The sequence below is a fragment of the Podarcis cretensis genome (assembly GCF_951804945.1).
Source record: "Podarcis cretensis genome assembly, chromosome: 15".
Classification (NCBI taxonomy): domain Eukaryota; kingdom Metazoa; phylum Chordata; class Lepidosauria; order Squamata; family Lacertidae; genus Podarcis; species Podarcis cretensis.
In genome coordinates this window covers 15994496-16022301 of record NC_137185.1, presented here as the reverse complement: position 1 = coordinate 16022301, position 27806 = coordinate 15994496, and the positions used below count along the sequence as shown (strand labels likewise).

The window sequence follows — 27806 nt, the reverse complement described above, 5'->3', positions numbered from 1 at the left end:
CGGCCGTCCAGTCGGCGACAGCGCCGGCGCCGTGCCCCTTCCTCCCCGCGAGCGCCCCGTCGAGGGAGGCTGGTCCTCCGAGCCAGGCACGGCCGAGCGCGCCTGCCTGCCTCCTCCCGGCCATCGGGGGAGGGACCCAGGACGGGGAGCCACCCCGGGCGGAGGCGGAGTCGCGTAGGGGAAAGGCCGCCCGCGTTCTCCGCGGCCCTCTGCACATGCTTGAGGGCGCCGCGGCCTCGCTCCTCCGACGAAAACCAGATCCAGGAAGGAAGCCCCGCACAGCTGAGAAAGAGGCTCCGCGAGCATGTGCAGAGCGCCCGCCTGCCCGCCGGGACTGCAAGAGAGAGCCAACGGGCAGCCGGGGGGGGGCAAGAGTCGCCCGGGCTCCCCGCTTCCTTCTGGAGGGGAGATGGCGCTTTCCCAACCCAAGGCAAAGTGGAGGAAGAAAGTCTCTTCCCGGCTTCATCCCCTTCCCAATATTCGATTTTTGAAACCTATGTCTAGGGCGGGTATAGCAGCGAAGAGCTTGGCCGCTCCTTCATGGGGGCCGGAATCTGGAGACTGCAGGCGAAGCCTCCCCAATGCCCAAAGGGCGAGGCTGATTTTAGTACTATAAAAATCCAAGGCTCCTAGCCCACCCTCCGCTCTCCGTTTTTAATGGCCCGATGCCTGTAAGCCGCCCTTTGATGGACTTTGAAACCCTCAAAGGGGGCGAGGGAGCAATATTTCCAATCAATCAACAGCCCACCTGAAAAGGAGGGGGGGGGAATAATCTGCCTCCCTCCCGCGGTGGGAGAACTGGCAAAGGTTCCTTCTGCTTTAACTGAATTAGATTATAAAGGGGGGGGGGGTGTTGTCCCTCGCAGAAGGCGGCCTTCCTCCTCTCGCTAAAACAAAGCCACGAGGTTCCAGATTGTCTGGATAGCCAACACTGCGATCCTAGAATATATGTAAGTGGCACAAGGTGTTCCCACAATTGCAGAGGAGTGTCTCGGCTGGAGAGTGACAGACGCAAGTCCCGCGAGCCTCAGGAAACAAATCAAGTCAATAAGAACCAGGGAAGCAGGGCAAGGAGTCTCCCTTAGGCGTAAAGAGAGGATTAGAATAAAAGCCTTTACAACAATGAAGGCTATGAATGAGGTGGGGCGAAACCCAAGGAAATGCTGATGGGCGACCTTGCCTAAGAACCTGAGCCTGGCCCCATCAGGGCTGGATGACCCTCAGGTGTTCTGTGTGGGAGCTGTTTTGGAAGACACTAAAATGCGTACATTAGATGCACTAGCACTGAGCTACAGCCCATGTCCAATTGGAGGATATAAATATAAATTCTGTAATTATAAATGAATGGATCTCCTTGTGCTTCCTCTTGGGTCGCAGAGCAGCTCACTTTCTGGTCAGTCATGTCTCCTGTCAATTGGGGACCTGCCATTTTGGATTTTACACCTCTGTGTATCAGAATGCCAATTCCAGCAGGAACAATTTGCAGCAAGGAAATAAAAAGGTAAAGGGACCCCTGACCATTAGGTCCAGTCGTGGCCGACTCTGGGGTTGCGGCGCTCATCTCGCTTTATTGGCCGAGGGAGCCGGCGTACAGCTTCCGGGTCATGTGGCCACCATGACTAAGCCGCTTCTGGCGAACCAGAGCAGCGCATGGAAACGCCGTTTACCTTCCCGCCTATTTACCTATTTATCTACTTGCACTTGACGTGCTTTCAAACTGCTAGGTTGACAGAAGCAAGGACAGAGCAACGGGAGCTCACCCTGTCGCGGGGATTCAAACCACTGACCTTCTGATCGGCAAGTCCTAGGCCCTGTGGTTTAATCCACAGCACCACCTGTGTCCCAGCAAGGAAATAGTGAGCAAATAAAGGATTCTGCTCCCCCCCTATGCCTCTGCTCCCGACATCACCACCACTCCACGAAATGCAGCTTTCCTGATCTGGAGGGGTCTGTTGGGTGCCTGAGTCATATTTGCTGTCTGAAATAAAGCTTGTCTTCTGGTTCTTATAGCCTGCATTTTGCAAGGCCATTTGTGTTCATTCTTAATCAGATGCACAGGGACATAAACATGAAACAGTTTATTATTCTACCCAAATATGAGTAAGACGGGCCAAAAATAAGTTATAGATGGTGTCAAATGAGAACAATAATCAAACAAATCTCAAGGTGGCATGAATGCAACCAGTGGCGTAGCGTGGGGGGTGCAGGGGGGGCCGGCCGCAACATCTGGGGGTTAGGGCTAGGGGGCGCAAATCCATGGGTTAGGGGGCGCAAATTACTTGCCTTGCCCCGGGTGCTGACAACCCACGCTACGCCATTGCTTGAAGCAGTGGATTCAAATTACAAAGAAGGAGATTCTGACTAAAATTAGGAAGACCTTTGGGGTCCCTTCCAGAGTTAAACGATTCTATGATCTGCAGGTGAAATTCCCAAAGCAGCTGTCTCCAAACTGTATATTCTGATTTCCCACCAGGCTGGCGGCCTGCAGCCCCATGCTTAGGAGACGTGGGGCTGGAGTGGAGGGGTGATGGGGAGAGGCACATGCCTGGCACTGCCAGGGGGTACGTTTTCAAGCCTGGTCTTTTGCCAAGTCAGCCAATGTGCGTCCTGCTGACGCAACCCTGGGGCCTTACACCGGGGGGGGGGGGCGTCTGTTTTCACGTGGCACCATGGCAACACCACCCATAATGATAGCCCTGGAGCCTGCTGGAGGAGGCCTCTTCTGCGCTTGCCCTCACCTGGGTGACAGGTCCCTGTATCTGCTTTCTTGACAAAGGAGGGCTCCCTTTGATTCTCCACTGCCCCCCCTCCAGCTGCTCCAGAGGGCTGCCCCCTCCGCTCTGCAGAGGCTCCTTTGTGCCTCCACTTGCCATCTGTCGCCATTCTCTGCCAGGGCCCACATTGCCCCCCCCCCCCGATCCATCCTCCCAGTGACACATCAGCAGAGGCTTAGGACAGGCAGAAAGAAATTAGCTCATAACTGGTTCAAGCGTTCGTGGCCACGAGGTGCAGCAATGACAGCTGGCCCACACCTGAACATGAGTCCAGAAGAAGAGTGTGCTGGATGAAGGCAGTGGCCCATCCAGTCCAGCATCCCAGATGCCTGTGGGAAACTGCCAAACAGGACCTGAGCCCAAGAGCCCTCTCCCCTTCTCTGGCTTCCAGCCAGTATTCAGTATTCCAATATTCAGAAGCATTGCTGCCTCTGAGTGTGGGGGCATATCTAGTAGCCATTGATAGTTGTCTTCTCCATGAATTCGTCTAATCCTCTTTTAAAGCCATCTAGGTTGGGGGCCAGGGTGTGGGTGTTCCAGAGCTATCAACTGCTTTAAAACGACAACTGCTAGGAGGGAGGAGAGGTCTTATTATTGCCAGGCATTGATCGCAACATGGAGACTCCATACTGCATGCAGAAGGAACCTGGGTTCAATCCCTGATGAGCTCTTCGCAGAGGCAAAAATATTTGGCCCAGCTGGGGATCCTAAGAGCAGGGGTGGGAAGCCTATGGCCCCCTCAGATGTTGGTGCAACTCTCAGCAGCCATCAAAGCCAGAGGAGCTCCCCAGATTCTACTTTGTCAGGATTCTGTCCCACAACATGGTGCCCTCCAGATGTTGTTGGACTACTACAACACTCATTATCTCTGGCCATTGGCCACATGGGCTGCTGGGAGCTGTAGTCTCGGAGCATCTGGAGGGCCCTGTGTTAGCTTTCCCTGGGTGAAGCTGCCATAAATGCATTAGGTGGTGTACATCTCACCATTTCCTCAAGCTCCAACACCCTTCTGCTGGCGTTTGAAAATGTGTGCTCACAATTCTTCGCTATTTTGTACTTTCCAGAGAAATGCTGCAGTTTGATGGGTCTTCCCTCAAATCAGCTTCCATCCAATTTGAAAACGTAAGACTTCCCTGTTAAGCTGAGGTGTGCCCACTTGAGACAGCCATTGCACATGCTCAAATGATTTTCTTTTTCTTTTTGTGAACAGGAGTTCCAGGGTGTGGGTGTTTGCAGGTGTGGGGAAATCAAACAGGCAATGTGCATTGGACAAAGACCTTTTTGCACCCCTCCTCATGCAAATGTGACTTGAAACGGGGAACAAGGATGACCTCGCTGCATTTTAGGCTACTAATATGAACCCTGACGTAGTCTTTAGGGTGCCATAATACCTTGTTGTTTTTACAGACTTAACAGCACTGGTTTTGCCCTTCTGAAAATTTATGTCTTCTTGCTTCTGCTCCTTATCACAGAATATTTGTCAGCACCGCCAGCCTGACGGGGCGGCATTCTTGCCCTGGATTGCAGATACACAGCCTGATTGGTGGTGACCCAATTTCTAAACCTGGTTGTCCCAGCAATTGGGTGAGCTTTGTGACTGTTGCCAAGTAGTACAGGAACGGCCACACCTTACACGCATGTAATTTGAGCAAATTCAACCAAGGTTGAAATCACACAAGTGAAATCCAAGCAAGGCGGAGAGCCTGAAAGCTATTTCTGTGCCGGATGCGCTTGGGGTTACCTGTCACGAAAATAGCTTTTAAGCTCTCTACCTTGCAAAAGGGCCAAGTTCCACTCAGTGCAGCAGCCCTAGGATACTCTTGCGAGATATTGTGGGACCGTCCGAGTTCCCGGGAGATCGCATGTGAGTATCTCAGAGACAGCGTGCTGAGTGGGCCTTGCCCAGCAAGCAAGGCAGAGAGCCGAAAAGTTATATATACGGTACTGTATGCCTGACCCACTTGGGGTCCCCCAATGCAAAAAGAGCTCTCGAGCCTTCTGGTTCTGGGAGGATGGGAGAATTCTTTCTCTCTCTCTCCCCCTCACCTGCTAGCCATGAGGTGGCTCCAAGGGTTTGCAGGCAACCCCTGATTTGTGTGGGGGTCGCATTCCTGCCCCCCCCCACGTCAGCGGGGTACACATAAGCCTATTCCACCTCATTCCGCCCCCATTCTGCCCTCTTCTGGGTCCAAAACGACTCTCACATTGGCATTTGTGTATCAGTTGAACCTGGGACGCAGGTGGCGCTGTGGGTTAAAGCCTCAGCGCCTAGGGCTTGCCGATCGAAAGGTCGGCGTTTCGAATCCCTGCGGCGGGGTGCGCTCCCGCTGCTCGGTCCCAGCGCCTGCCAACCTAGCAGTTCGAAAGCACCTCCGGGTGCAACTAGATAAATAGGGACCGCTTACCAGCGGGAAGGTAAACGGCGTTTCCGTGTGCGGCTCTGGCTCTGGCTCTGGCCAGAGCAGCGATGTCACGCTGGCCACGTGACCCGGAAGTGTCTCCAGACAGCGCTGGCCCCTGGCCTCTTAAGTGAGATGGGCGCACAACCCCAGAGTCTGTCAAGACTGGCCCGAACGGGCAGGGGTACCTTTACCTTTTACCTTGAACCTGTGCAAAATGGTCGCTGCCTGGATGTGATTGTTGTGTAAACGTGGAACCCTTGGGACCGAACCCCTGCGTAAGATGCAATTGTCCTGTATGTGCTTGTAGATGTTTTCAGCATCCGTGTTGCCTCCTTCCTTCCTTCTGAAAAAGGATATGCCTGTTGACACTTCCGCTTGTTCTGTGCTTTCCAAACCTTTCCCCCCTTGTCCTGCTACTTTCCCAGGGAAAACCTGCTCTTTAGTGCTAAATTGGAGCAAACATTAATCTGGAGGAAACCGGAATTGCTGTTTGGTCCAACTAAGCACTAAAGAGTGGTTTTCTCGGGGGGGGGGGCAGCAGCAGAAGTGGATAAACCCTTAGTTGAAATGAACCACCTCTCCAGAAGCCCAGGGTAATTGACAAAGATGCCTTGCTGGTTTTCATCCACCATCACTTCCTCTTGTTTTGGTGGAGATTTGTCAATTTCACATATGCTTTCCAAGCAGCCTTCCCCATCTTTGGTGTCCCCGTGATGACCAGGGGCTGGTGGGAGTCGTGGTCCAGAACAGCTGGAGTCCACCTGGTTGGGGAAGGCTGCTGCAAATTGTTGACAATGTGCTCCAGTGTTCACATTGTAAAATAGTGGGTAAAGTGGATAGAGAGAAGTTTTCCTCCTCTCCCAACACTAGAACTAGATCCAATGACACTGGATGTCGGAAGGTTCAGCACAGATAAAATAAAGTACTTCTTCACACAGCACATTGTCAAACTATGGAACTCCTTGCCACTGGAGTCATCCACATGGATGGCTTTAAAAAAGCATTAGACAAATTCATGGAGGAGAGGGCTATCAATGGCTACTGGCGGTGATGCCTATGTTCTGCCTCCACAGTCTGCAATGTTTCTGAATGCCAGAGACCACAGGAAGGGAGAGGCATCTCATTGGCCACTGTGAGAACAGAATGCTGGACTAGATGGGCCCCCTTTGGCCTGATCCAGCAAGCTCTCCCAGATCCTCCAAGTGTCCCTATTTTCCAGGGACGTTCCTGATTTAGAGAAGCTTTCCTGGTTTCTGATTTAATCCCAGAATGTCCCACTTTCCCCTATTTTCATTGGAGAAATGTTGGAGGGTATGGAGTTATCTGAACCCTGAGCTGTCTGAAGGCAAACCTGTCTAGGGAACTGCTTTTTTAAAAAATGTTTTATTATGTTTTGATATATGTTGGAATCTGCCCAGAGTGGCTGGGGCAACCCAGTAAGATGTGTGGTGTATAAATAGTAAAATTATCAAAATAGGGAATGGGACATCCCTATTTTCATCTGAGAAATGTTGGAGGGTATGCTCTCCTTATTATGGTCCTCCTATGAATCTGCTTGGGTGCCTTTTTTCCTCTGTGGGTGCTCAAACACACAGGCACCATCTGTGCCCCCCCCCCGCCAAAGACTGCAAGAGCCCCCTTGCTTGCGCTTTCCGTTCTTGTTTCCTGTGGGTGGGGAGCAGCTTTTCATGTCCATTGATGCTGCGCTGCACCCAGGTTGCTCTCCTCCTGCTTATTTTTGTCCTTTAATCGGTGTTTGCTCGCTGGGAACTCTGGGAAGGGGAGTACATTAGCAGTGGGTAAACACTGGGTATAATTCCCTCTCCTGCACATACTCTCAGCCAAGGCAAACAAACCCTGTTTGAGTAGCTCATTGGCAGCAGCTGTCTCTGTGTGTGCGTGTAGAGGGGGGTCTCTGCCCCCCACATATACAGCAACTGAAGCTAGAAAGTGGCTGGGACAGTTTCCTCCACGTGCCATATCACCTGATTGTGGCAGAAGACCAGAGGGTCGCCTTTGCGTTTCAGAAGCTGGCAAACTTAGCTGGAGTCTTTTTGAAAGTTGCCTCTTCCCAGTTGTTCGTTTCTGAATGCACCAAGCCCACGAGGGGTTAACTCCCCCCCAACTTTTTTGTGCCCACCCACCAGGAGGTGGAGCCAACTGGGCTGCTCTATAAATACAGCCGCTACAGGAGGCGAGAGCAGGTGGCAGCAGGAGAGGGAGCAAGAGGTCGGGCTCTTTGCCAACTAAGGTGCGCCATCGTCAGCAGGTGCCCACGTGGGGCACCAGCTTGGACCGCAGAGGCCGCTTGCAAGGAGCCCTCTGGGCCAGCTGGCCTTTGCCCCTCCCCATGGCATCCCTCCAGCCGGGCTCTTCAGGACTCTACCTGGAACCGCAGATGGGACCCAGAGATGACTCGGATTCCGATTCTGACAGCCCAGCCCCCAGCGGCACTAGGCCCGGGGCAGGCTACCCCACCTGCTCCCAGGTCATCCACAGTGGACATTTCATGGTGTCGTCTCCGCACAGCGATGTGGCGCCTCGCCGGCGCCACCATCAGGCGGAGCAGGAAGCCCCTGCCCCTCCAAGCATCGACCCCACCCTCACTCGGCTCTTTGAGTGCATGAGCCTGGCCTACAGGTGAGTCTCAGGTTGCTACTGGCGGCCAAGTCTGTTTCTTGACAGGTCTGGGGTGCAACTGGGGTGGCCATCTATTCGCTGGCTTGTCCTCAGGAATATCTGAGGCTGGAGGAAGTTCCTGGAAACCATAGGAAAGAGGTTTTTCAGTGTAAGTAAAGGTAAAGGGATCCCTGACCATTAGGTCCAGTTGTGACCGACTCTGGGGTTGCGGTGCTCATCTCGCTTTATTGGCCGAGGGAGCCATACAGCTTCTGGGTCATTTGGCCAGCATGACTAAGCTGCTTCTGGTGAACCAGAGCAGAGCACAGAAACACTGTTTACCTTCCCGCCGGAGCGGTACCTATTTATCTTGCACTTTGATGTGCTTTTGAACTGCTAGGTTGGTAGGAGCTGGGACCGAGCAACGGGAGCTCACCCCGTCGCGGGGATTTGAACCGCCAACCTTCTGATTGGCAAGTCCTAGGCTCTGTGGTTTAACCCACAGCGCCACCCACGTCCCTCTTCACAGGTGTAGTTCCAAAGAATTGTAGATGGGACCTCAAGAGTCACCTAGTCCAACCCCCTGTAATGCAGGAATCCTTTTGCCAGACATGGGGCTCCAACCTGTAACCCTGAGATTAAGAGTCGCATGCTGTACCGACTGAGCCCCCGCTGCGTTTCTGATAGGTAGGCCACTGTCAGAACACAATGGTGGACAGGATTGGCCCCCTTTGGCCTGATCCTAGCAGGCTCTTTTTATGTTTTTTCGGGTTTCTCCTTTGGGAGAAGGAACTGCTCAGAAGCGATACTTTAGTTAAACGATGGAACTCCCTCCCACAAGAGGTAGTGAAGGCCACCAACTTGGATGGCTTTAAAAGAGGATTAGACGAATTTGTGGAGGAGGAGAGAGCTATCAATGACTATTGGCCACGATGGCTATGCTCTGCCTCTATGATCAGAGGCAGCGGTGCATCTGAATGCCGGTTGGAGGAAATTGCAGGAGGGGAAAGGGCTCTTGGGCTCAGGTGCTGCTCTCTGCCTTCCCTTGGGGCCATCTGGCTGGCCACTGTGAGAGGAGGATGCTGGACTAGATGGGCCACTGACCTGATGCAGCAAGGCGCTTCTTATATTCTTATGGGGCTTTTCACGTCCTGGGAGGGCAGGCGCAGATTAATTGCAGCGTTGGGGCCGCTGTCTGCCAATAGCTCTCACTGGTAAATGTTCTCGCTGTCATACATCTTGTACTGTTAGCCAAGCTTGCTTTTCTCTCTCACTCTCCCGAAATCCCAAACTAGGGGAAAGTTTAGGCTGTACAGACGACGGAGCTCTAAATGATTGTATAACATGGATGGACTTCTTTGTAGAGTTAAAAGCTATGGGGTGGGGTGGAGTTGTGAACAGTAGAATCACAGAACCATAGATTTGGAAGGGACCCCGAATCCATCTAATCCAGCCCCCTGCGATGAAGGAACCACAGCTGAAGAATCCCTGATGGATGACCATCCAGCCTCTTCTTGAAAACCTCCAGCAAAGGAGAGAACACCATGTCTGAGAGCAAAGTTGTATTGGAGCCCATCACCTCTCTTCAACCCCCACCCGTGGCCTGTCTCCAGCAGGGGGCAGTAAGATTCCACTGGGAACTCCCAAAGGACTACTTCACACGATGCACGATTAGCCTGTGGAACTCTCCGCCACATGACTGCTGTTGGGGACAGAAAGCCTCTCTTCTTTGATGCCGCCTGCAAAGCCTGGCACAGAGTTAGGGGCTGAGCTCTCTGCCTCCCCGACCATATCAAGGCTAGCCACCAATGCCAGCTGAAATGCGTGAGCCTTAGGTTTCGTCCCTTTGCTGCTTTTGTCAAAACGGCTAGGGTTTTGGAAACCCTTAGGGTTTTGGTGGGGCTTTGGCCCTCCAGAGAGCACTAAGCTACAAAAGCTCAGGAAACTTGGGAGGAACAAAGGTTCCCCACACCTAGATTAGTGGGTACTTCATAAGCCATCCTCTGTCTCCAACCCTTGTGACATGACCAGGGAAGATTTGACCTGTATCTAAAAAAGGGGCGCTTTTTAAACATTTTTGTTGCCTGTTAGCACCTGTCAGGGTTGACCAGGAAGGCCCTTGGCTCACTGGCATAGCGTGGGTTGCCGGAACCCATGCCTAGATGTTGTGCTCCCTAAGGCAAATATTGTGTCCCGTAACTGGCTTCTCTATGCGTTGCTGCTGCTGCTGGGTGGAACTGAGGAGCAGGAGTGGGACATGCATGTGTGCGTCCTTGGTGGGGCACTCCCACCACCTGAGTCTTGCCATCTGTCCCTCCACGCTATGCCACTGCCTTGGTTGCTGCTGTGGTATTGCGCTGTTACTCCACAAGAACATCAGAAGAACAGCCTTCTGGATCAGGCCAGCAGCCCATCTAGTCCAGAGTCCTGTTCTCACAGAGGACAGTCAGATGCCAAGCAGGACCTGAGTACAAAAATTATTTTATCTGCCCTCAATATTGCAACATTTCGCTTCAATGGAAGTCCATGAGTTCTATAGACCCTCCAAGTGTCCCTGCGGTTTCTGATTTGATTCTAGAATGTCCTGCTTTTCCTTAGGACATCCCTCTTTTCACTGGAGAAATGTTGGTGGGTATGGAGTTTTGCGGCCCCCAAGCCAAGGAAATAAGCAACTATACAATCTTTAGAAGACATCTGAAGGTAGCCTTGTATGGGCAAGTTTTTAATGTATATTGTTTTGTTATGTTTTTATATATGTTACTTGCTGCCCAGAATGGCTGGTGCAACCCAGTCAGATGGGCGGGATATAAATAATAAAGTTGTTGTTGTTGAATTATGGAATGTGACATCCCTATTTTCATCAGAGAAATGTTGGAGTCTTAGGAGAGAGGGAGAAGAACTACATCTACTTTCTCCAGGCCGTGCAAAAATACATACCTACTACATCTACTTTCTCCAGGCCGTGCAAAAATACATACCCTCCAACATTTCTCTGATGAAAATAGGGACGTCACATTGCATAATGATAGTTTGACTATTTATATCCCACACATCTTACTGGGTTGCCCCAGCCACTCTGGGCAGCTTCCAACATCTATAAAAACATAATAAAACATTATACATTTTTTAAAAAAACTTCCCTATACAGGGCTGCCTTCAGACGGCTCAGGGGTCAGATCACTCCATACCCTCCAACATTTCTCCAATGAGAATAGGGACATCCTAAGGGAAAGTGGGACATTCTGGGATCAAATCAGAAACTGGGGTGTTCCTAGAAAATACAGTCATACCTCATGTTACGTTTGCTTCATGTTACATTTTTTCAGGTTGCGTCCCATGGCGACCTGGAAGTACCAGAAAAGGTTACTTCTGGGTTTCGCCACTTGCGCATGCGCACAAGCTCCAAATCGCACCACGCACCTGCGCAGATACGGCACTTCAGGTTGTGCGCTTTTCATGTTGCAAACGGGCCTCCGGAACGGATCCCGTTTGCAACCAGAGGTACCACTGTAGAGACACTTGGAAGGTCTGAAAATATGCAATTCAGGTGCTCCCGGGCCCGCTTGCTGAAGCAATGCCACTGGGGTGTTGTTGCTAGCACAGACCTGCCTGCTGTCGAACGAGGAGGGTGGGAGGACAATGCTAAGTCTTCCATTGACTTTTGGACATGCTGTGCTCAAGTCCTGTTTACTCTGACCAGCAGGGCAGTCCAAGCGCAGGCAGATCCGGTCAATAGGAACACGGGAAAGGGACCCCCGTGGTGTTCAGCCGTCCACTCCGCAAACGGTCTTGTTTGGTGTCTGCTTTGACAGAAAAGCTGAGCTGTGACATGCATACACACACGGGAAAAATGCATTTGCTGTTTGTTTTTCTAAGAACTGCCATAGAGGGGAGGGACAGAAGGGAGATGACCTCTCCCACTCCATACACTAAAACTCAGATTGGTGCCCGGAGGTTCACTCAGGGAATACTTTAACTGAATGGCCTTCATTTCCAACAGAGGTTGTGGTAATGGCTACTAGCACTCAACAATGCAGAGATGCAGAGATCCAGGGTGGGGTAGAGGTTAGAGTGTTGGACTAGGACCTGGAAGAGCAGGGTTTGAATCCCCACATGGAGCTCATTGGGCCAGTCACTTCCTCTCAGCCAAACCTACCTCACAGGGTTGTTGTGAGGATAAAATGGGGGAGCCGTGGAGATCCTTGGCAGTATAAATGTGATAAATGGTAAACAGGCATTGCTGAATCCATCAGTTTTGCTTCCCCCCAGTTTCTCATTTCTCCCCCAACTCCACCTCAAGATATCGCAAATGGCTGCGGAAATGTGGAGATCTGAATTTAAGTCCTCGTGAAAGTGCACTGTTGTTTTTGTGTGAATTTCTCCCGAGGCATATATATGTGTACACAATTTCCCCCAAGTGAGAGAGAGAGGTGTATTTGCAAAGCAATCTTCTTTATTACGATGCATTTTTAATATGTTGTTTCCCCCTGACAGTTGCATGGTTTTTATGCACCCTTTGCTCTAATATGTTTGATTTTTATACACATTGTGTGGTTGGAGAACTACACTGCAAGATTTGACCAAGCACAAATTTGGAAGGAAATTGAGTTGAGAGCCTTTCAGCCCGAGCCCAATCCTGACAGTGTTTGGGGCCTCATGAGAGGACTTTCTGCAAGGAAACCAGGTGCTCTGCTGCTGAGCTAAGATCCTATTCCTCATGATTCCCAACTGAGGGCTTCTTAGGAACATAGGAAACTGCTTTCTACTGAATCAGACCCAGCTGTCCAGCGAGCTCAGTGTTGCCCACACTGACTGGCAGCAGCTCTTTGGGGGTTTTGGGAAGGGGAAATTCCCTGCCCTTGCATAGATTCATAGAATTGCAGAGTGGAAGGGACCCCAAGGGTCATCTAGCTCAACCCCCCACAATGCAGGAATCATAGCTAAGGATATTTGCCTTTCTTGGCTCATCCTTGGAACCTCTGCATGAGAAGCTGTGAGCCATGGGGTTTGGATATCTCAGCTCTCCTGAATGGCTCTGCTTGAATGTTCCATGATGTGTGGGCCAGATCTGACTAGGGAGCTCAGTCAGCAGAGCGTTTGACTCTCAGGGTTGTGGGTTCGAGCCCTACGTTGGGCAAAAGATTCCTACGTTGCAGGGGGTTGGACTAGATCACCCTCAGGATCCCTCCCAACTCTACAGTTCTGTGATTCTACGTCACTGCGGCATCCTGGGCAAACACACCCATTTTCACGACTCTTCCCTGTACAGCTGATGCTGTTGTCCCTTTTTGCCCTCACTGTGTCTGTGTCTCTGGGGCAGCCCAGATCTGCTGTGTCCCTCCCCACTAAGAATGGGGCCACCTCTGTAGCCTCCCTACCCTCCCTTCTCCCTGTCGCTTGGCACCCAGATGCTGTCCCAGACATGTGGGGGAAAGGGTGTTTTCCGAGTGCTAAGTTTCTGCTCTGTGAACCAGAAGGATTTCTGCATCCCGCTTGGCAGGGAGTGTGAAATCCCACTGGGAATTCTTGGACTCTCCCCCCCCCCCCCCCAATGCGCTTCCCATAACTCTCTTTGGTGAATGCAAAGTAGTGAATGCACATCAGAGCCGATTTGGGCTGCATATGCACAAATACTTATCTTGAAAAGCTGCCTTGGTTGCAATCTCCTTTAAAAAATGTGTTTATCATGTTTGCATCCCAAGGAGCAATACTCCAAGGTTCCCCTCCTCTGCACATTATCCTCACAGCAACCCAGCGAGGTAGGTTAGGCTGAGAGACACTGTATTTGGCCCACACCCAATGAGCTTCGTGGCTGAGCAGGAATTCAAACCTGGGTCATCTAAATCCTACTCTGACACTCTTAACTTAGTGGCTCTCAGACTTTTTTGGGGCGTTGTCTCCTTGGCCCCATAAACCCCTCCTCCTCAGTGCCCTCTACTCAACCCTATAAAAAGACTGATTCAGAAGACTGGCTTGCACGGCCCGCTAAGGAAGATAAGAACACAATAAAATTCAAAACAGGAAGAATTAATTGCACATTTCTTCAAAATCCACTTAAAACGATCTCATTTAATGAATTTAACAAAATGGATGAACTTGAGTCAGCGATTGACATTTACACCTCCAGGACCCCCTGCCACCCCCTTGCCCCCTAGCACCCCTTTAGCATTCCTACTTTGGGAACCACAGCTCTAACCAATGCACAACACTGCCTCTCTGTGGCAGAGCTGAGACCTCCGGCCGTCTCCCTTTCCAATTCCAATTCCAGAGCAGCAGGCTCTGTGATCTGGGCTGTGGCCCTGCAGCCAGGGTGCTTCAGTGTGCTGTCCCCTTTAAAGGGGAGAGTCTGCACTGTGGCAACCCTTGGCTTCCCAACAGCTGGGTAGCCTTGGCCCCTGGGGCGGTTGGCCCGGCGCCCGGGAGCTGCTACCTTCCCATTGGTTAACTTGCCTGATTGTCACGGGCTTAACATGTTTGCCCTGGAAAAGTCCAAATTCCCAGAGGATGACAGAGTACAGACAGGCTCCTTAAACTGGGACGGCAGGCTTGGCTGGTCAGGCCTCAGCCCTTTCCAGAGTGAGAGAGCATGTGCAGAGTGCCAGGCAGGGTGACGGATGCAGCTGCGCTGTGCAAATTGCTTCAGTTACCTCACTAAATCCTTAGGACAGCCATAGGAAGTGATCCAAGTTGGTGGCCGTTGCTGCTTCCTGTGGGTAATTTTGGTGGCCTTTTCCAGAACCCTTTCCAACTCTGCAATATCCTTTTTGAGGCAAGGCGACCAGAACCCTACACAGTATTCCAAATGTGGTCATACTGTGGATTTGTATCTGAGCAAAAAACAGAAATAAAGTTACCTAAGCAGATTTAAAGTTACCTTTAAAACAGATTTAACAATATCGTATGATGGGAACTTCCCAACTGCCCAAGAAAATAAGAACGCCTTTTCTGACTTTGACCAGAACCAGTGGATTTAAGAAAGGAGATTCCGACTAAACATTAGGAAGAAATTCCTGTCAGTGAGAGCAGTTTGACAGTGGAACGGACTCCCTTGGAAGGTGGTGGGCTCTCTTTCTTTGGGGGTCTTAAAGCAGAGGTTGGATGACCACCAGTCAGGAATTCTCGAGCTGTGATTCCTGCATTGAATTGCAAGGAGTTTGATTCGATGATCCAACTCTATAATTCTATTCTTCTCCTTCTTCAGCATGTCATATTAATTGCATGCATTATTGTTCAATGTAAAGTGGTTCCATCTTTCAGTGTGAGGTTACCTGGGCATTCTATTATGTACTGCTGGAAAACAAAATGAACAATGTGTTAGACCAGCTTACAATGTAGCTGGAGATGTTCAGTTAGGCTTTAAGCCTCCAGACCTACCTTCTGTCCTGATCTTTCTCTATAGGACTTTTTTTTTTAATCCTCGCCCCTTTCCTCCGAGATGCTCAGAGTATCATGCAAGGCTCCCTTATCCACCCCCATTTCCTCCTCGCAACAACTCTGTAAGGCAACTTTGGCTGAGAAAGTGGCCAAACCAGGGCCACCAAACAGTTTCATGGTTTTGCCCCCACACCGCCAGCTCTTGGCCTCTGTTTTCCCCACCCCACCAGTTGTTTACTTGCTTTCCTATCTGGGAGACAAGGAGGGGTTGCTCTGAGTGCGGGTCTCTGCACACAGATCTGTGCCTGGCCCCATTAGGCCCCTCTTCTCAGCAGCAGAGCAAACAGCATCTGGGCTCTTCCTGGGAACTTGGATACGAGGAAAAGAAAAAACAAGCTGAGCTGCCACCACCCTCCAGGGTTTCAATTTCCCCTGCTACCTCCACACTGCCAGGGCTGCCAACTGCTGCAGCTCGTCAGCCTCATCATCACTGCTCCCACCTTGCTAGGCAGAGAGCCACTGAGCCAGCAGGCAGGGGCATCTGTTGAGCCTCCCCCTCCCCTTTCCTTTGGCCAGGGGGAGAGGCGGATGAGCAAGCAGGTTGCACTGCTGGAGTGGAAAAGCAAGCCGGGTTGGGGGGGCGGCTAGGTGTGTTTTGCTGTGGTCTGGGCCCCCCCTTCTGGATTGGGAGCCCCAGACAGAGGCCTGAGCAAGCCAAGTCCTGGCGCCAGCTCAGTTCCTCTTTATTAAATTAGGACGCTACCATTACGTTGTTACATGCCGTCACCCCCCAGTCTCTGAGCAGTGGGAGACTCCAGACACTTTCCAAGTTTGGTTTCCTTGGAATGGTCAGTGGAGATGGTGGTGTCTTTAGGATATATGGTTTTATTTACACATCTATACAACCTGAGCATAGGATGGAGGGGCTCTCAGCATCGGAACCCAACAGATCTTGCTTCTGCATTCGTCACAGCTTTGGATTCAGCACAGAGCAAGCAGGTCTCTGTGTCTTCAGCTACCAGCCTGCTTCCAGCTCAGTTCACATGCATCTTACTGGGTATTGCTCTCCTACCCATGTCTTCTAAAGGTTGTATAGTTGCTTATTTCCTTGGTTCAGAGGTTGCATAACTCCATACCCTCCATCATTTCTCCGATGAAAATACAGTGGTACCTCGGGTTACATACGCTTCAGGTTACAGACTCCGCTAACCCAGAAATAGTACCTCGGGTTAAGAACTTTGCTTCAGGATGAGAACAGAAATCGTGCTCCGGCGGCACAGCAGCAGCGGGAGGCCCCATTAGCTAAAGTGGTGCTTCAAGTTAAGAACAGTTTCAGGTTAAGAACGGACCTCCGAAACAAATTAAATTCTTAACCTGAGGTACCACTGTAGGGACGTCCTAAGGAAAAGCAGGACATTCCAGGATCAAATCAGAAACTGACAGCTTCTGTAGATCTGGGGCTGTCCCTGGAAAATAGGGACACGGATGGTCTGCACTTAGTGATAGCTCTTGCAACCGAGCTCATTCTTTTGGGCTGTTGATGGGGACACTGAAGTGGCCAGCCAAGGTCATTGTCTTACAAAGAAACTTGTCTGACTCGTTCAACAGCCTCTTCTATTAGGTTCTATCGCTCACTGGACTCGAAGAATTAGAAGGGACTCAGGGCATCATCCAAACTGACCCCTCAAACTTAGCTTAGCTCAATGGCCCAAGGGCAGGGTGTGGAGTGAGATGCTCCCGGTTGAAGCCCCTTGGATGAAGCCACAGCAGCTGCACTTCAAGCAAACTTTAATTAAACTCTAATCAACTTTAATCAAATGCTCCAGAAGCAGTAGGCATTGTCTAAAACCTCCCTGCAAAGCGAATAAAGTCATGTGACAGGCCATCTAGAACCTTAAAAATTTGAGGCATTTCTATAATTTAACCCTAAATCCCCCAAATCTGACAGCATCCGTTTACGTTCACTTTTTGCATGTATCTCTACACACACACCCACCCATTCATATTCTGCTGCTTAACGTTTTAGTGAGAAACTGGTGTCACCCAAATGGAAGAATTTCAAGGGGCTGCGGCTGCTTTGTCGGGACAAGATACGCCTCAACAATGCCATTTGGAGAGCCTGGTACATCCAGTGTAAGTTCTGGGGCTGGGGAAGAGGGGTGGGTGGGACTGGATTCGGCCACAGGAAGCTGAGGGCCAGTTTGGGGGTTCTGGGTCTGCATTGCAACCCAAGCTAAAAGGAGCCTAACTTGCACCCAGAACTGAAAACTGGGCTTCTGCGATTTCCCTTTTTTTTTTTTAACTTCAGGGGCCACCTTTTAAATAAACAAGGGCCCAAATGACAAGAAAAGAGATTTTGATTAAACATCAGGAGGTTAGACTGCGGAATGGACTCTCTCAGAATGTGGTGGACTCTCCTTCGTTGGAGGTTTTCAAACAGAGGTTGGATGGCCATCTGTCAGGGATTCTTTAGCTGTGGTTCCTGCATTGTAGGGGGTTGGCCTAGATGTTCCCTGGGGTCTCTGCCACCTCTGCAATTCTATGGTTCTATGAAGGGATCTTCAGCTGCGACAGAAGTCTGGCTGTATCTTTGCTGGGTGGGAAAGGGTTAGAGAGGCCCTGCACTGAGGAGGAGGAGGAGGAGGAGGGGTTGGTGGTGGAGGAGCAGGATCGGGACCCTTGCTCTGAAGTCTTCCTCTGCCACAGATGTGGAACGGCGGAAGAGTCCCGTCTGTGGATTCGTCACCCCCCTGGATGGCTCAGAGGCAGATGAGCACCGGAAGCCAGAGGTGAGTATCCCAAACACATTTCCATCTCTGTGGTGAAAACTGTGTTTGTGAGGTGGGTGGGTGTGTATGGTTTGATTTCCTTTCCTTTGCAAATATGGACACATATAAATGGATAGTCCCCCAGCTAATGGGTTCCATGAAAATACAACCAATAAAATACAACACATTCATGCTCTTTCATTTTATCATATTGTATTCTGATTCTATTGATTTTTAAAAATTATTTATTAAATTTGCATAGGACCTTTCATCCGAAGATCACAGGGCAGTTTGCAACATAAAAATGCAAAGCGAGAACACAAAATACATAATGGAAACAAACAAACCAATAACTGCCCCTACCGCAAGCACATCCAAAGGCCTCGTTTATAGAGGAACGTTTTCACCTGGTGCCTAAAGATATGTAATGAAGGTACAGTTGTACCTCGGAAGTTGAACGGAATCCGTTCCAGAAGTCCGTTCGACTTCCAAAACGTTCGGAAACCAAGGCGTGGCTTCTGATTGGCTGTAGGAAGCTCCTGCAGCCAATCGGAAGCCGCGTCAGATGTTCGGGTTCCAAAGAACATTTGCAAACTGGAATACTCACTTCCGGGTTTGCGGCATTCAGGAGCCAAAATGTTCAAGTCGCAAGGCGTTTGTCAACAAGGTACGACTGTACTGTAATAGCAGAGTCAAGATCCCAGTGGATGCAATCAATTGTATTCTCGAAGTGCTTTGCAAACAAGTCATAGTGAGCTACTTTTGGTTCTGCCACCTCCTTAGGGCCAGACTATAAGAGGCCTGCACTGCCTGGGGAATCTCTGCTGGACGGCACAAGGAGGATGCAATGGAGGCAGCAAAGTATGCCTTTTGTGCTGCCTTCACTGCCATTATTCTATTCCTATGGTGCACACATGATGAAAGATCAAGGGAATTAAGGTTAACTTTTTTTATTGGATCCACTTTGTGTTCAACACATCAGTTATTATTGTGGCATATGTACCTCGGGTACCAGACGCTTCAGGTTACAGATTCCCCTAACCCAGAAATAGTACCTCGGGTTAAGAACCTTGCTTCAAGGTGAGAACAGAAATCGCGCGGCGGCAGTGGGAGGCCCCATTAGCTAAAGTGGTACCTCAGGTTAAGAACAGTTTCAGGTTAAGAACGGACCTCCAGAACGAATTAAGTTCTTAACCCGAGGTACCACTGTATTTATTAAACCTGAAAAATATTCTGCTGTACTCATATTTCATTGCCTCTGCGTAATGCTTTTTTGTTTGCTTGTTTCTTTGTTTGGTATCTTTTCTCTTGCTTGTTTTCTGTCTATAAATGTTACCTTTTCTCATAATTATAAAACTTCAAATATATCTGTATGGGAGTGGGGGTCCTGGGCAAAGTCTCCAGGGTTTGGATGAGGTCAGACACGGAAAATTATTTCAGGCCATGTCTCTGTGTCTGATCTTCCTGTACAATCTGTGCCAATTGAATGCTGTGAGGGCACTAGAGACCCTCTTGAGGCCCAGGCAAGCCCCCAACTTGGCCTCCCTCGGTATCAGCGGTGTCTTAAGCTCTTAACCATTTCTCTCCCCTCCTTCCCTTCTCCCTCTCCTCCATTTCTCCTTTTCCTTCTTAGGCTGTCGTGCTGGAAGGGAACTATTGGAAGCGACGCATTGAGGTGGTGATGAAGGAGTATCACAAGTGGCGGATCTACTACAAGAAAAGGGTCAGCTTTCTTTCCCCCACCCTCAACTTTGTTGGAAGATTCAGGACACATAAAGAAAGTCCTTCTTCATGCAGCATATAGTTAAACGATGGAACTCCCTCCCACAAGAGCCAGTGATAGCATGATATGGCTGTTAGCAGTGGCGTAGCGTGGGTTGTCAGCACCCGGGGCAAGGCAAGTAATTTGTGCCCCCTAACCCGTGGATTTGCGCCCCCTAACCCTAACCCTAACCCCCAGATGTTGCGCCCGGTGCGGCCGGCCCACCCTGCACCCCCCACGCTACGCCACTGGCTGTTAGTGGCCATTGCCCTCAAAGTGTCCCTATTTTCCAGGGACAAACCCAGGCTAGATCTACAGTCCCCTTTAAAATGCGATTAGAAATGTCATTCTAAAACCTGAGTCCCATTTAGTTTCTCTTTCGTTTTGTTTCCACAAAGTCGACCAGGTTTTAGATAGCTAGTAGTATAGCTCTGCAGAGCCCTCTGCTATCAAGTTTTAATAACACATTATTAACATTCTAAAACGAAACTGAAATATACTCAGAGTCGCCAAGTGATTTCATGCTCTTTATTCAGCTTATAGTGGTGAGGAGGAATGAACGAAAGTCCCCTCAAAGTATCTGCTTTATATACATTATTTACACAATGGGCTGCACATGATTGGCTAATTCCAGAATTCTACTGTAAGCCAATCAGGTTGTGGATTCACTTCTATCTGGAGCATGATTGGGTGGTTCCTGCCAACCAATCATACTGCTGCATTGTTCTAGGACCAATCAGACTGCTGCATTCTGAATCCTATTGTTCTGGGACCAATCAGACTGCTGCAGTTTGGATCCTATTCGACTCAGTACATAACAGAAACGTACCATACTTTAACATGTATAAGACCAGCTTTTTTTTATTTAAAAAAATGTTAAAAATTGGGTGTCATCTTATACACGGATAGTGGCTTGGGGGGACATGGGATTGGTTGTTGCCGCAAGCTGGAGATTGTCAGGGGCTATTGTGCGTGTTATTGGTGGCTGCGGCAAGGGCTGGTGTTGATTGGCTGACACTGCGGCAATTGGGTGGGTGATTGGCGGCTTTTGCGACACATGTGAGTGGCAGTGGAGGTCAGGCGGGTGAGCGATTTTCAGCAATCCTCCCTTAAAAAGCTCAACAACCCAGGGCAATTCTCCCCCCATTTTCTTATTTTGGGGTCCCCCCAAATAGGGGGGGGGTGTTATACACGGGGGCGTATTATATACAAAAAAATACGGTAATATGACCATTACGTTTTGAAGCATTTTCTTAACCCTTTCTTAACGTTATAAAGCACAAGTGTAGCTCCACCTCCGGAATTACAAAAACTGTCCCAGTTTCTGATTTTATCCCGGTTTTCGTTTTTTCTCCCCTCCATTTCTTGGAGAACAATTAAAAGTCGAGTTCGCGAAAATCAAATCAAATAAAATATCTGCACCAAATGAAGGAAATGTTGGTGCTGCCATACGTAGCCCATCCTACCATTTTGAAGGAAAAGGTCACCAATCCACTTTAAATTCATTAACTGCAATGCTTTGGCATTCAGCCATTTCCTCTGAGGCGCAGGGAATGTTGATTCCTTTATTGCAGACTGGGATTCTAATGGATCTCACTTTCTGCCTGTTGATATCAGGACGGCACCTTCCCTACACACTTTTTGGCCCCTGCTGAAACATTTTTGTTTATACAAACCTGCCTAGACACTCAGAACGTTAATGTGCGTTTTATTCTGGTTTTTAGATTAGCGTTGGTTTTATTCATTTTTTAAAAACTTTGCAATCATTTTGTCGCCTGTGTTTCCCTTGCAGCTCCGCAGGTTCAGCCGGGAAGAGGAAACCGCCAGCCACAAACTAGTGAGTTAAGAAGCATAGCAGAATTGGAAGGGACCCCAAGGGTCATCTAGTCCAACCCCCTGCGACGCAGGGACCCTAACCAGTCAGGCTTGCTGGATGGGGAACGAGGGTCCTCCTGGTCCCCATTTGGGGTGGGGAATGGTCCTGGGTGGATCCCTCCCAGACCTGCTTGTCTCTCCTCTTCAGGATGAACCTTGGAAGTCTCCGGAAAACTGGTGTGACCACCTCTTCTCCAACGTGGTCCCGATGCTGCTGCGGGACGAGGAGAAGGAGGCCGATGGGAGGCAGCTCTTCGATCTGGACAGCTTCATCTCGGACATCTCCGACACCCTTTTCACCATGACCCAGGCCAGCTGCCCCCCTCAGTTGTCACCGGAAGAAGGTAATTGTGTGCTGGAACCCACAAGCGCAGAATGCTGCAGCACAATTGCTGGTGGGAGCGAGGCCTTGTCACCGCATCACACCTGTGCTCAGACACTTGCCCTGGTTGTTGATTTGCTACTGGGCCGGGTTCAAGGTGTTACTATTAGTATAAAGGTAAAGGACCCCTGACAGTTAAGTCCAGTCACGAACGACTCTGGGGTTGCGGCGCTCATCTTGCTTTACTGGCCGAGGGAGCCAGCGTTTGTCGCAGACAGTTTTTCTGGGTCATGTGGCCAGCATGACTAAGCCGCTTCTGGCAAAACCAGAGCAGCGCACGGAAACGCCATTTACCGTCCTGCCAGAGCGGTACCTATTTATCTATTTGCACTTTGACGTGCTTTCGAACTGCTAGGTTGGCAGGAGCTGGGACTGAATAATGGGAGCTCACCCTGTTGAGGGGATGCGAACCGCCGACCTTCCAATCGGCAAGCCCAAGGCTCAGTGGTTTACACCACAGTGCCACCTGCGTCCCTATTACTATATATAATTATATTATATTATTAGTAATATACTATAGTCTATTAGTATATACTATTAGTATATACTATATACTATTAGTATATAGAGCCCTTAACAGGTTGGGACCACTTTACCAGTTAGATCGCCTTAGTCCATATGTCATACCCTCCAACATTTCTCCAATGAAAAAAGCGACATCTTATTCCATTATTATTATTATTGTTATTATTATTATTATTATCATCATCATCATCATCATCATCATCATCATCATCCTGCCCATCTGACTGGGTTACACCAGCCACTCTGGGAGGCTTCCAACATATATAAAAACATAAGAAATCATCAAATATTAAAAAACTTCCCTGTACAGGGCTGCCTTCAGACGTCTTCTAAAGGTTGTACGGTTACTTATTTCCTTGGCTTGCATAGCTTCATACCCTCCAATATTTCTCCTATGAAAATAGGGATGCCCTAAGGAAAAGCGGGACATTCCAGGATCTAATCAGAAACCAGGACGGCTTCTGCAAATCTGGGACTGTCCCTGGAAAATAGGGACACTTGGAGAGTCTGCACATGCACCTACTGACCTCTTTGATCTGTGGAAATGGCCCTGTTACAGGTGCCACATAACAGCCAATCTGGATCTGTAAGCACCTGCACTTTGGAACTCCCTGCCTCATGATATCAGGCAGCTACCTTCACTGTAACCTTTTTGATGCCTGCTAAAAACATTTTTGTTTAGGCAAGCCTGCCCAGATATGTAGAATATTGATGTGTGTTGATTTATTTATTGATTAGATCCCTGTCACATCTTTTTCTCCAAGGAGCTCACGATGGTATTCATAGCTCATGGCCGAGTAGGGATTTGAACCCTGGTCTCCTGGGTCCTAGTCCATCACTCTAACCGCAACACCACGCTGATACTTTTTAGGGAAGAGAAAAGTTTGGTGATGTGCTGATTCCTCTCTCTCCTCTTTTGCCTACAGCCTACATTGGCAATGCAGACATGATCCAGCCAGACCTGGCGCCGCTGCAGCCGACCCTCGACGATTTCATGGAGATATCTGGTAGGAGCCAGCTTTGTTTCTAAGGTCAGAAATTAATGCAATGGGTGGTGGCGGGCGTCACCTTTATGGGGGAAGGGAGGCATGGGAAATTGGAGCGACTTTGAGGGGAACCAGTTGTTGGCAAGCAACCAAGGAAATGGGGGCAATTTGCAGGCCCCCAGCTGGCTCCAGCCCACCGGCCTGTGTGTCGGGCAATCTCCAGTCCTTGGTGCAGCATGAATTTGAGACCTGAGCTTCAGAAGCTACTCAGCAGAGTAAACATTGCGCAAACAGAAGTGGCAGGAGAGGCTGTGTGAACATATTTACAAGCAGTTTATTCAGCGTACATCAGGACAAAAGGAAACATGTCTGATCCCCTTTGTGTCCAAAGCAAAGTGGCAAAAGCAAAAGCTATACACAAACGGAAGTTCCCAGCAAGCTGTGCTGGAGTGTAAACAGGCATGTGACACACAACAATCACGCCTGCTCCTTAAGGTGGAACAGAATATCCGAACACTGGTTGCTTCCACGCTGGGACCCCTTGAGCACTTCTAAGGTTGCAATTCTGCGGTAATTTGAAAGCGGATTAAAACAGAGGGCAGCTGTGGAGCCACTACACACTGGGCCCTTGAGCAGCGCAAGACCGACACACTTCTTTTTAGTTTAGAGAAAAGGTGAATTAGAGGTGACACGATGGAAGTGTTTAAAATGACGCCTGACACATGGAGAAGGTGGAGAGAGGAAAGTTTGGCAGTGATGGCCGCCACCTTGGATGGCTTTAAAAGAAGATTAGACTAATTCATGGAGGAGAGGGCTACTGGTGGCTACGAGCCGTGATGGAAACCGCAGGAGGGGAGAATGCTGCTCTTGTGCTTGAATCCTGCTTGCAGGTTTCCCATTGGGGCTTCTGGTTGGCCACTGTGATAAGAGGATGTCATTGGCCTCATCCAGCAAGCTCTTCTTATGTTCGTAGCTCTGTTGTTTGAGGCTGAGTTGTGGCTTGCAACCAGGGCTATTTTTCTAGAAAAAGGTGCCAGAACTCACCATGATCACCTCCCTTGTTCTCTTACAAGGGCAATGGCCCCCACCTGAGAGGTGCTGGAAGTGAGTAATCAGAGCTCTGAAGATCTTTGCCACGTATTGTCAACTCAACCAATTAACCATCAACCATGTTAAATCCAAGATTCTGATTTTCTCCAAAAGCCGGAGATTATACGAATGGAAGCTTGGTGGAGCAAAAATAGAGCAAGTTCTAAAATTTCAATACCTAGGAGTTATTTTTCAATACAATTTGGGGTGGAAAGCTCAAATTCAACACCTACTTAACAAGGCCAAAACTCTGTCATATGCGCTCCTCCGATTCTTTTTTTCGGATGGAGCTTTCCATGTTCCTTCGGCCCTAAAGGTGTTCAAGGCAAAAGTGGTTGCCGTGCTTGCTTATGCTGCCCCGCTTTGGGCAGTGATGACAGATCTTGCTCCTCTCGAGACACTGCAAAATCAATTCCTACGTCGGCTCCTAATGCTCCCTCTGTGCGTAAGCAACGCAGCCATGCGACTAGAATTGAAGATCGCATCCTTAGAAACTTGCCTGTGGAAGCAAGTCTTCAATTATTGGTTATCATTGTGGCATAGACTACCAAACCACTACCTTGTCCAATGCTTATGGCGAGATGAATTCTCTAGCCTTTGGACTAGTAGAATTCATGCCAAACTCCTGAGTTATGGAATCTCTCCTTCCGATTCCCTAAAACTAGACCAAATTACTGCTCAAAGACTGATCCGCCAAAGACTGGATGACATCGATCTACAGCGAAATTATATGCTGGGGGGAGGTGTTTGTTCGCCTCAGAACATTGGTATCACATTAACTTACTGCGTTCCATCATACCTCTCCTCCCTTTCGACTGTTGCCCATAGACTGGCCTTCACCAAAGCGAGGTTCAACGATTTTCCCTCCAACGTCCTGAGACATAGATTCTCAGAGGGCCAAGCCCCCGCCATGTGCGAATGTGATAAGGAGACACCGGAGACACTCCAGCACATTATGTTCACTTGCCCCCTGTTCAATGTGCCACGGGCAAATTTGTTGGGATCAATCATACAGAAACTAGAGGGCACCCCACCAAAATTCCACCTTGCCCAAATCTTGCAGGATAAGGATACTCATACGACCCTGAAAGTGGCAAGGTTCCTGGTCGCTGTCCTTACCCAAAAGCGACGCCAAGGAGCACTACAAGCTAACAAAGGCATAGTATGCCATTCCATCTTATAGTATTTTATTGTTACAGTGGTGCTTTAGCGGCTGTTTTCCCCACGTGCACAAGTTGTTATTTATGTGTTGTTTTTACCTGCATGGGCCTATGGCCGTAAATAAAGTTCTTCTTCTTCTGAGTTCTGGTGAGTTCCAGCTTAAAAGAAAAGCCCTGGTTGCAATATTAGGAGTTAGCATCAAAAACAGGAGTCTCTGCAATACAGTGGTACCTCGAGTTAAGAACTTAATTTGTTCCAAAGGTCCGTTCTTAACCTGAGGTACCACTTTAGCTAATGGGGCCTCCTGCTTCCGCCGCACTGCTGCCGCACAATTTCAGTTCTCATCCTCAAGCAAAGTTCTTAACCCGAGATACTATTTCTGGGTTAGCGGAGTCTGTAACCTGAAGCATCTGTAACCCGAGGTACCACTGTACCGGGATCAAACTTCAGGTCTGTCCTCTTTTCTTTTTAGTTTTTGAAAACATAAAAGCGTGGTCAGTTTGCTTGCTAGTCAATTATACCAGTCAATTACACCAATATCATGATGCCATTACACAAAAATACTCAGCGATGAAAGCCTGCGTACTGCTCTGTTGGCCTCACCTCAAAAAAGGATGTTTTAGAGCTGGAAAGTGTTCCGATAAGGGCCACCAAAACGATCAAGGGGATGGAGCAGCTTCCTTATGAGGAAAAATTACAACATTTAGGGATTTTTAGCAGAGAGAAGGCCAAAAAGGACTTCATAGTGTTATACGAAAAATTTGGGGTTGGTTTGCCCTGACTCAGAAGCCAGGCTCTTTAGATGTTATTATGGCTGAGAATTAGCGATGAACCATGCATTAGTGACCCCTCAAATATTCTAGAAGGGTCCATTTCTGTTCTGAGATGGGTTGTAGTAGAGGCACAAGTGGTTTCCTCTCTCACTTTTTCTTTTAATTTTTCTAACAGGAAACAGGCACCATTTTGCTATTTATTAAGAGTGGTTTCCAGCCCACACTTCATTAAAATAATCTCAGGGCATCTAAAAACAAACACAAAGCATAAAAAAGATTACCTGAAACCAAATAACCCCTCATCACATACAACATACCAACGAGGACATGTGGCTCAATTCTCAACCCATTTAGTCTGAAGCCTAGTGGAATAAAAATGTCATTGAGTGGCTCCTAAAACCCACCAGGGTCAGCACTAGCTGTTTGTGGAAGGCATTCCACAAACGGAGAGCCAATACTGAGAATATCTCCGTACCGTATTTGATAACAAAATGCATCATTCTGTACTCCCAAGGAATAACAGATACTGGTTTGGGGGCCATTGGGAGGGGCAGATTTTTTCCTTCCTATATACATAGAAATGTAAGGCTGTCGTCACACAGCTCCAGTTGCAGGATCTGTAGTGCCGCATCACAGTCCTGGATTTCCATGAAGTCTGAGCGGAGAGCAAAAGAAAAGCCAGATTTTTAAAAGGATGGTTTTAAACGACAAACAGAGGTTTGACTAAAGCGTGGATGGAGAAGCTCTGAGGAGCTCTGAGGAATCTCTCTCTCTCTCTCTCTCTCTCTCTCTCTCTCTCTCTCTCTGTGTGTGTGTGTGTGTGTGTGTTTAAGCCAGACTAGCAGAGGGGGCAAAAATGGGACGGTCAATATACTGAATGAGAATAGAGTGCCTATGTCTTGCAGCAGTTCCCAAAATAGAGTTTGGGTTACAGGAATGTGAAACCGCACTGGGGGCGAGACGAGAGAGGAAGGGAAACTTTTGACCCAAGAAAGGGAAAAGAGGGGCAGCTGGGGCTGTCGAGCAACAGAGGGCTGAGGACCTGAAGAAGGGGGGTTGAGTTTATTTATCTATTGTATTTATACCACACCTTTCCTCCATAGTTCTCCTCCTTCCCTTTTTATCCTCACAACAACCCTGTGAGGTAGGTTAGGCTGAGAGCAAATGGCTGGTCCAAAATCACACAGTAAGGTTCATGATTTGGTTAGGATCAAGCGTGTGTGTGTGTGCGCGCGCGCGCGCGCGCCCTGTACCAGGCTGTCTGAAAGAATACAAACCTTCCCAGGGTGTGAGATCTAGGGAGGAGGCCATTCTCT

At 49.2% G+C, this 27806-nt stretch overlaps 2 protein-coding genes across 2 annotated transcripts in view; one reads left to right on the top strand and one right to left on the bottom strand.

The window, feature by feature from the left end:
* VPS37D (VPS37D subunit of ESCRT-I) overlaps positions 1 to 27806 on the bottom strand; it is a 103403-nt gene that overhangs the window by 23550 nt on the left and 52047 nt on the right. The gene's annotated exons all lie outside the window — the stretch shown is intronic.
* MLXIPL (MLX interacting protein like) overlaps positions 7374 to 27806 on the top strand; it is a 46940-nt gene continuing 26507 nt past the window's right edge. The window contains exons 1-7 of the mRNA XM_079954533.1: positions 7374 to 7816; positions 17196 to 17302; positions 17876 to 17958; positions 19571 to 19660; positions 21492 to 21536; positions 21723 to 21918; positions 23408 to 23488. Of these exons, the coding sequence (XP_079810659.1) occupies positions 7527 to 7816; positions 17196 to 17302; positions 17876 to 17958; positions 19571 to 19660; positions 21492 to 21536; positions 21723 to 21918; positions 23408 to 23488 (892 nt within the window). The 5' untranslated portion in view covers positions 7374 to 7526. The remainder of the gene's footprint in view (positions 7817 to 17195; positions 17303 to 17875; positions 17959 to 19570; positions 19661 to 21491; positions 21537 to 21722; positions 21919 to 23407; positions 23489 to 27806) is intronic.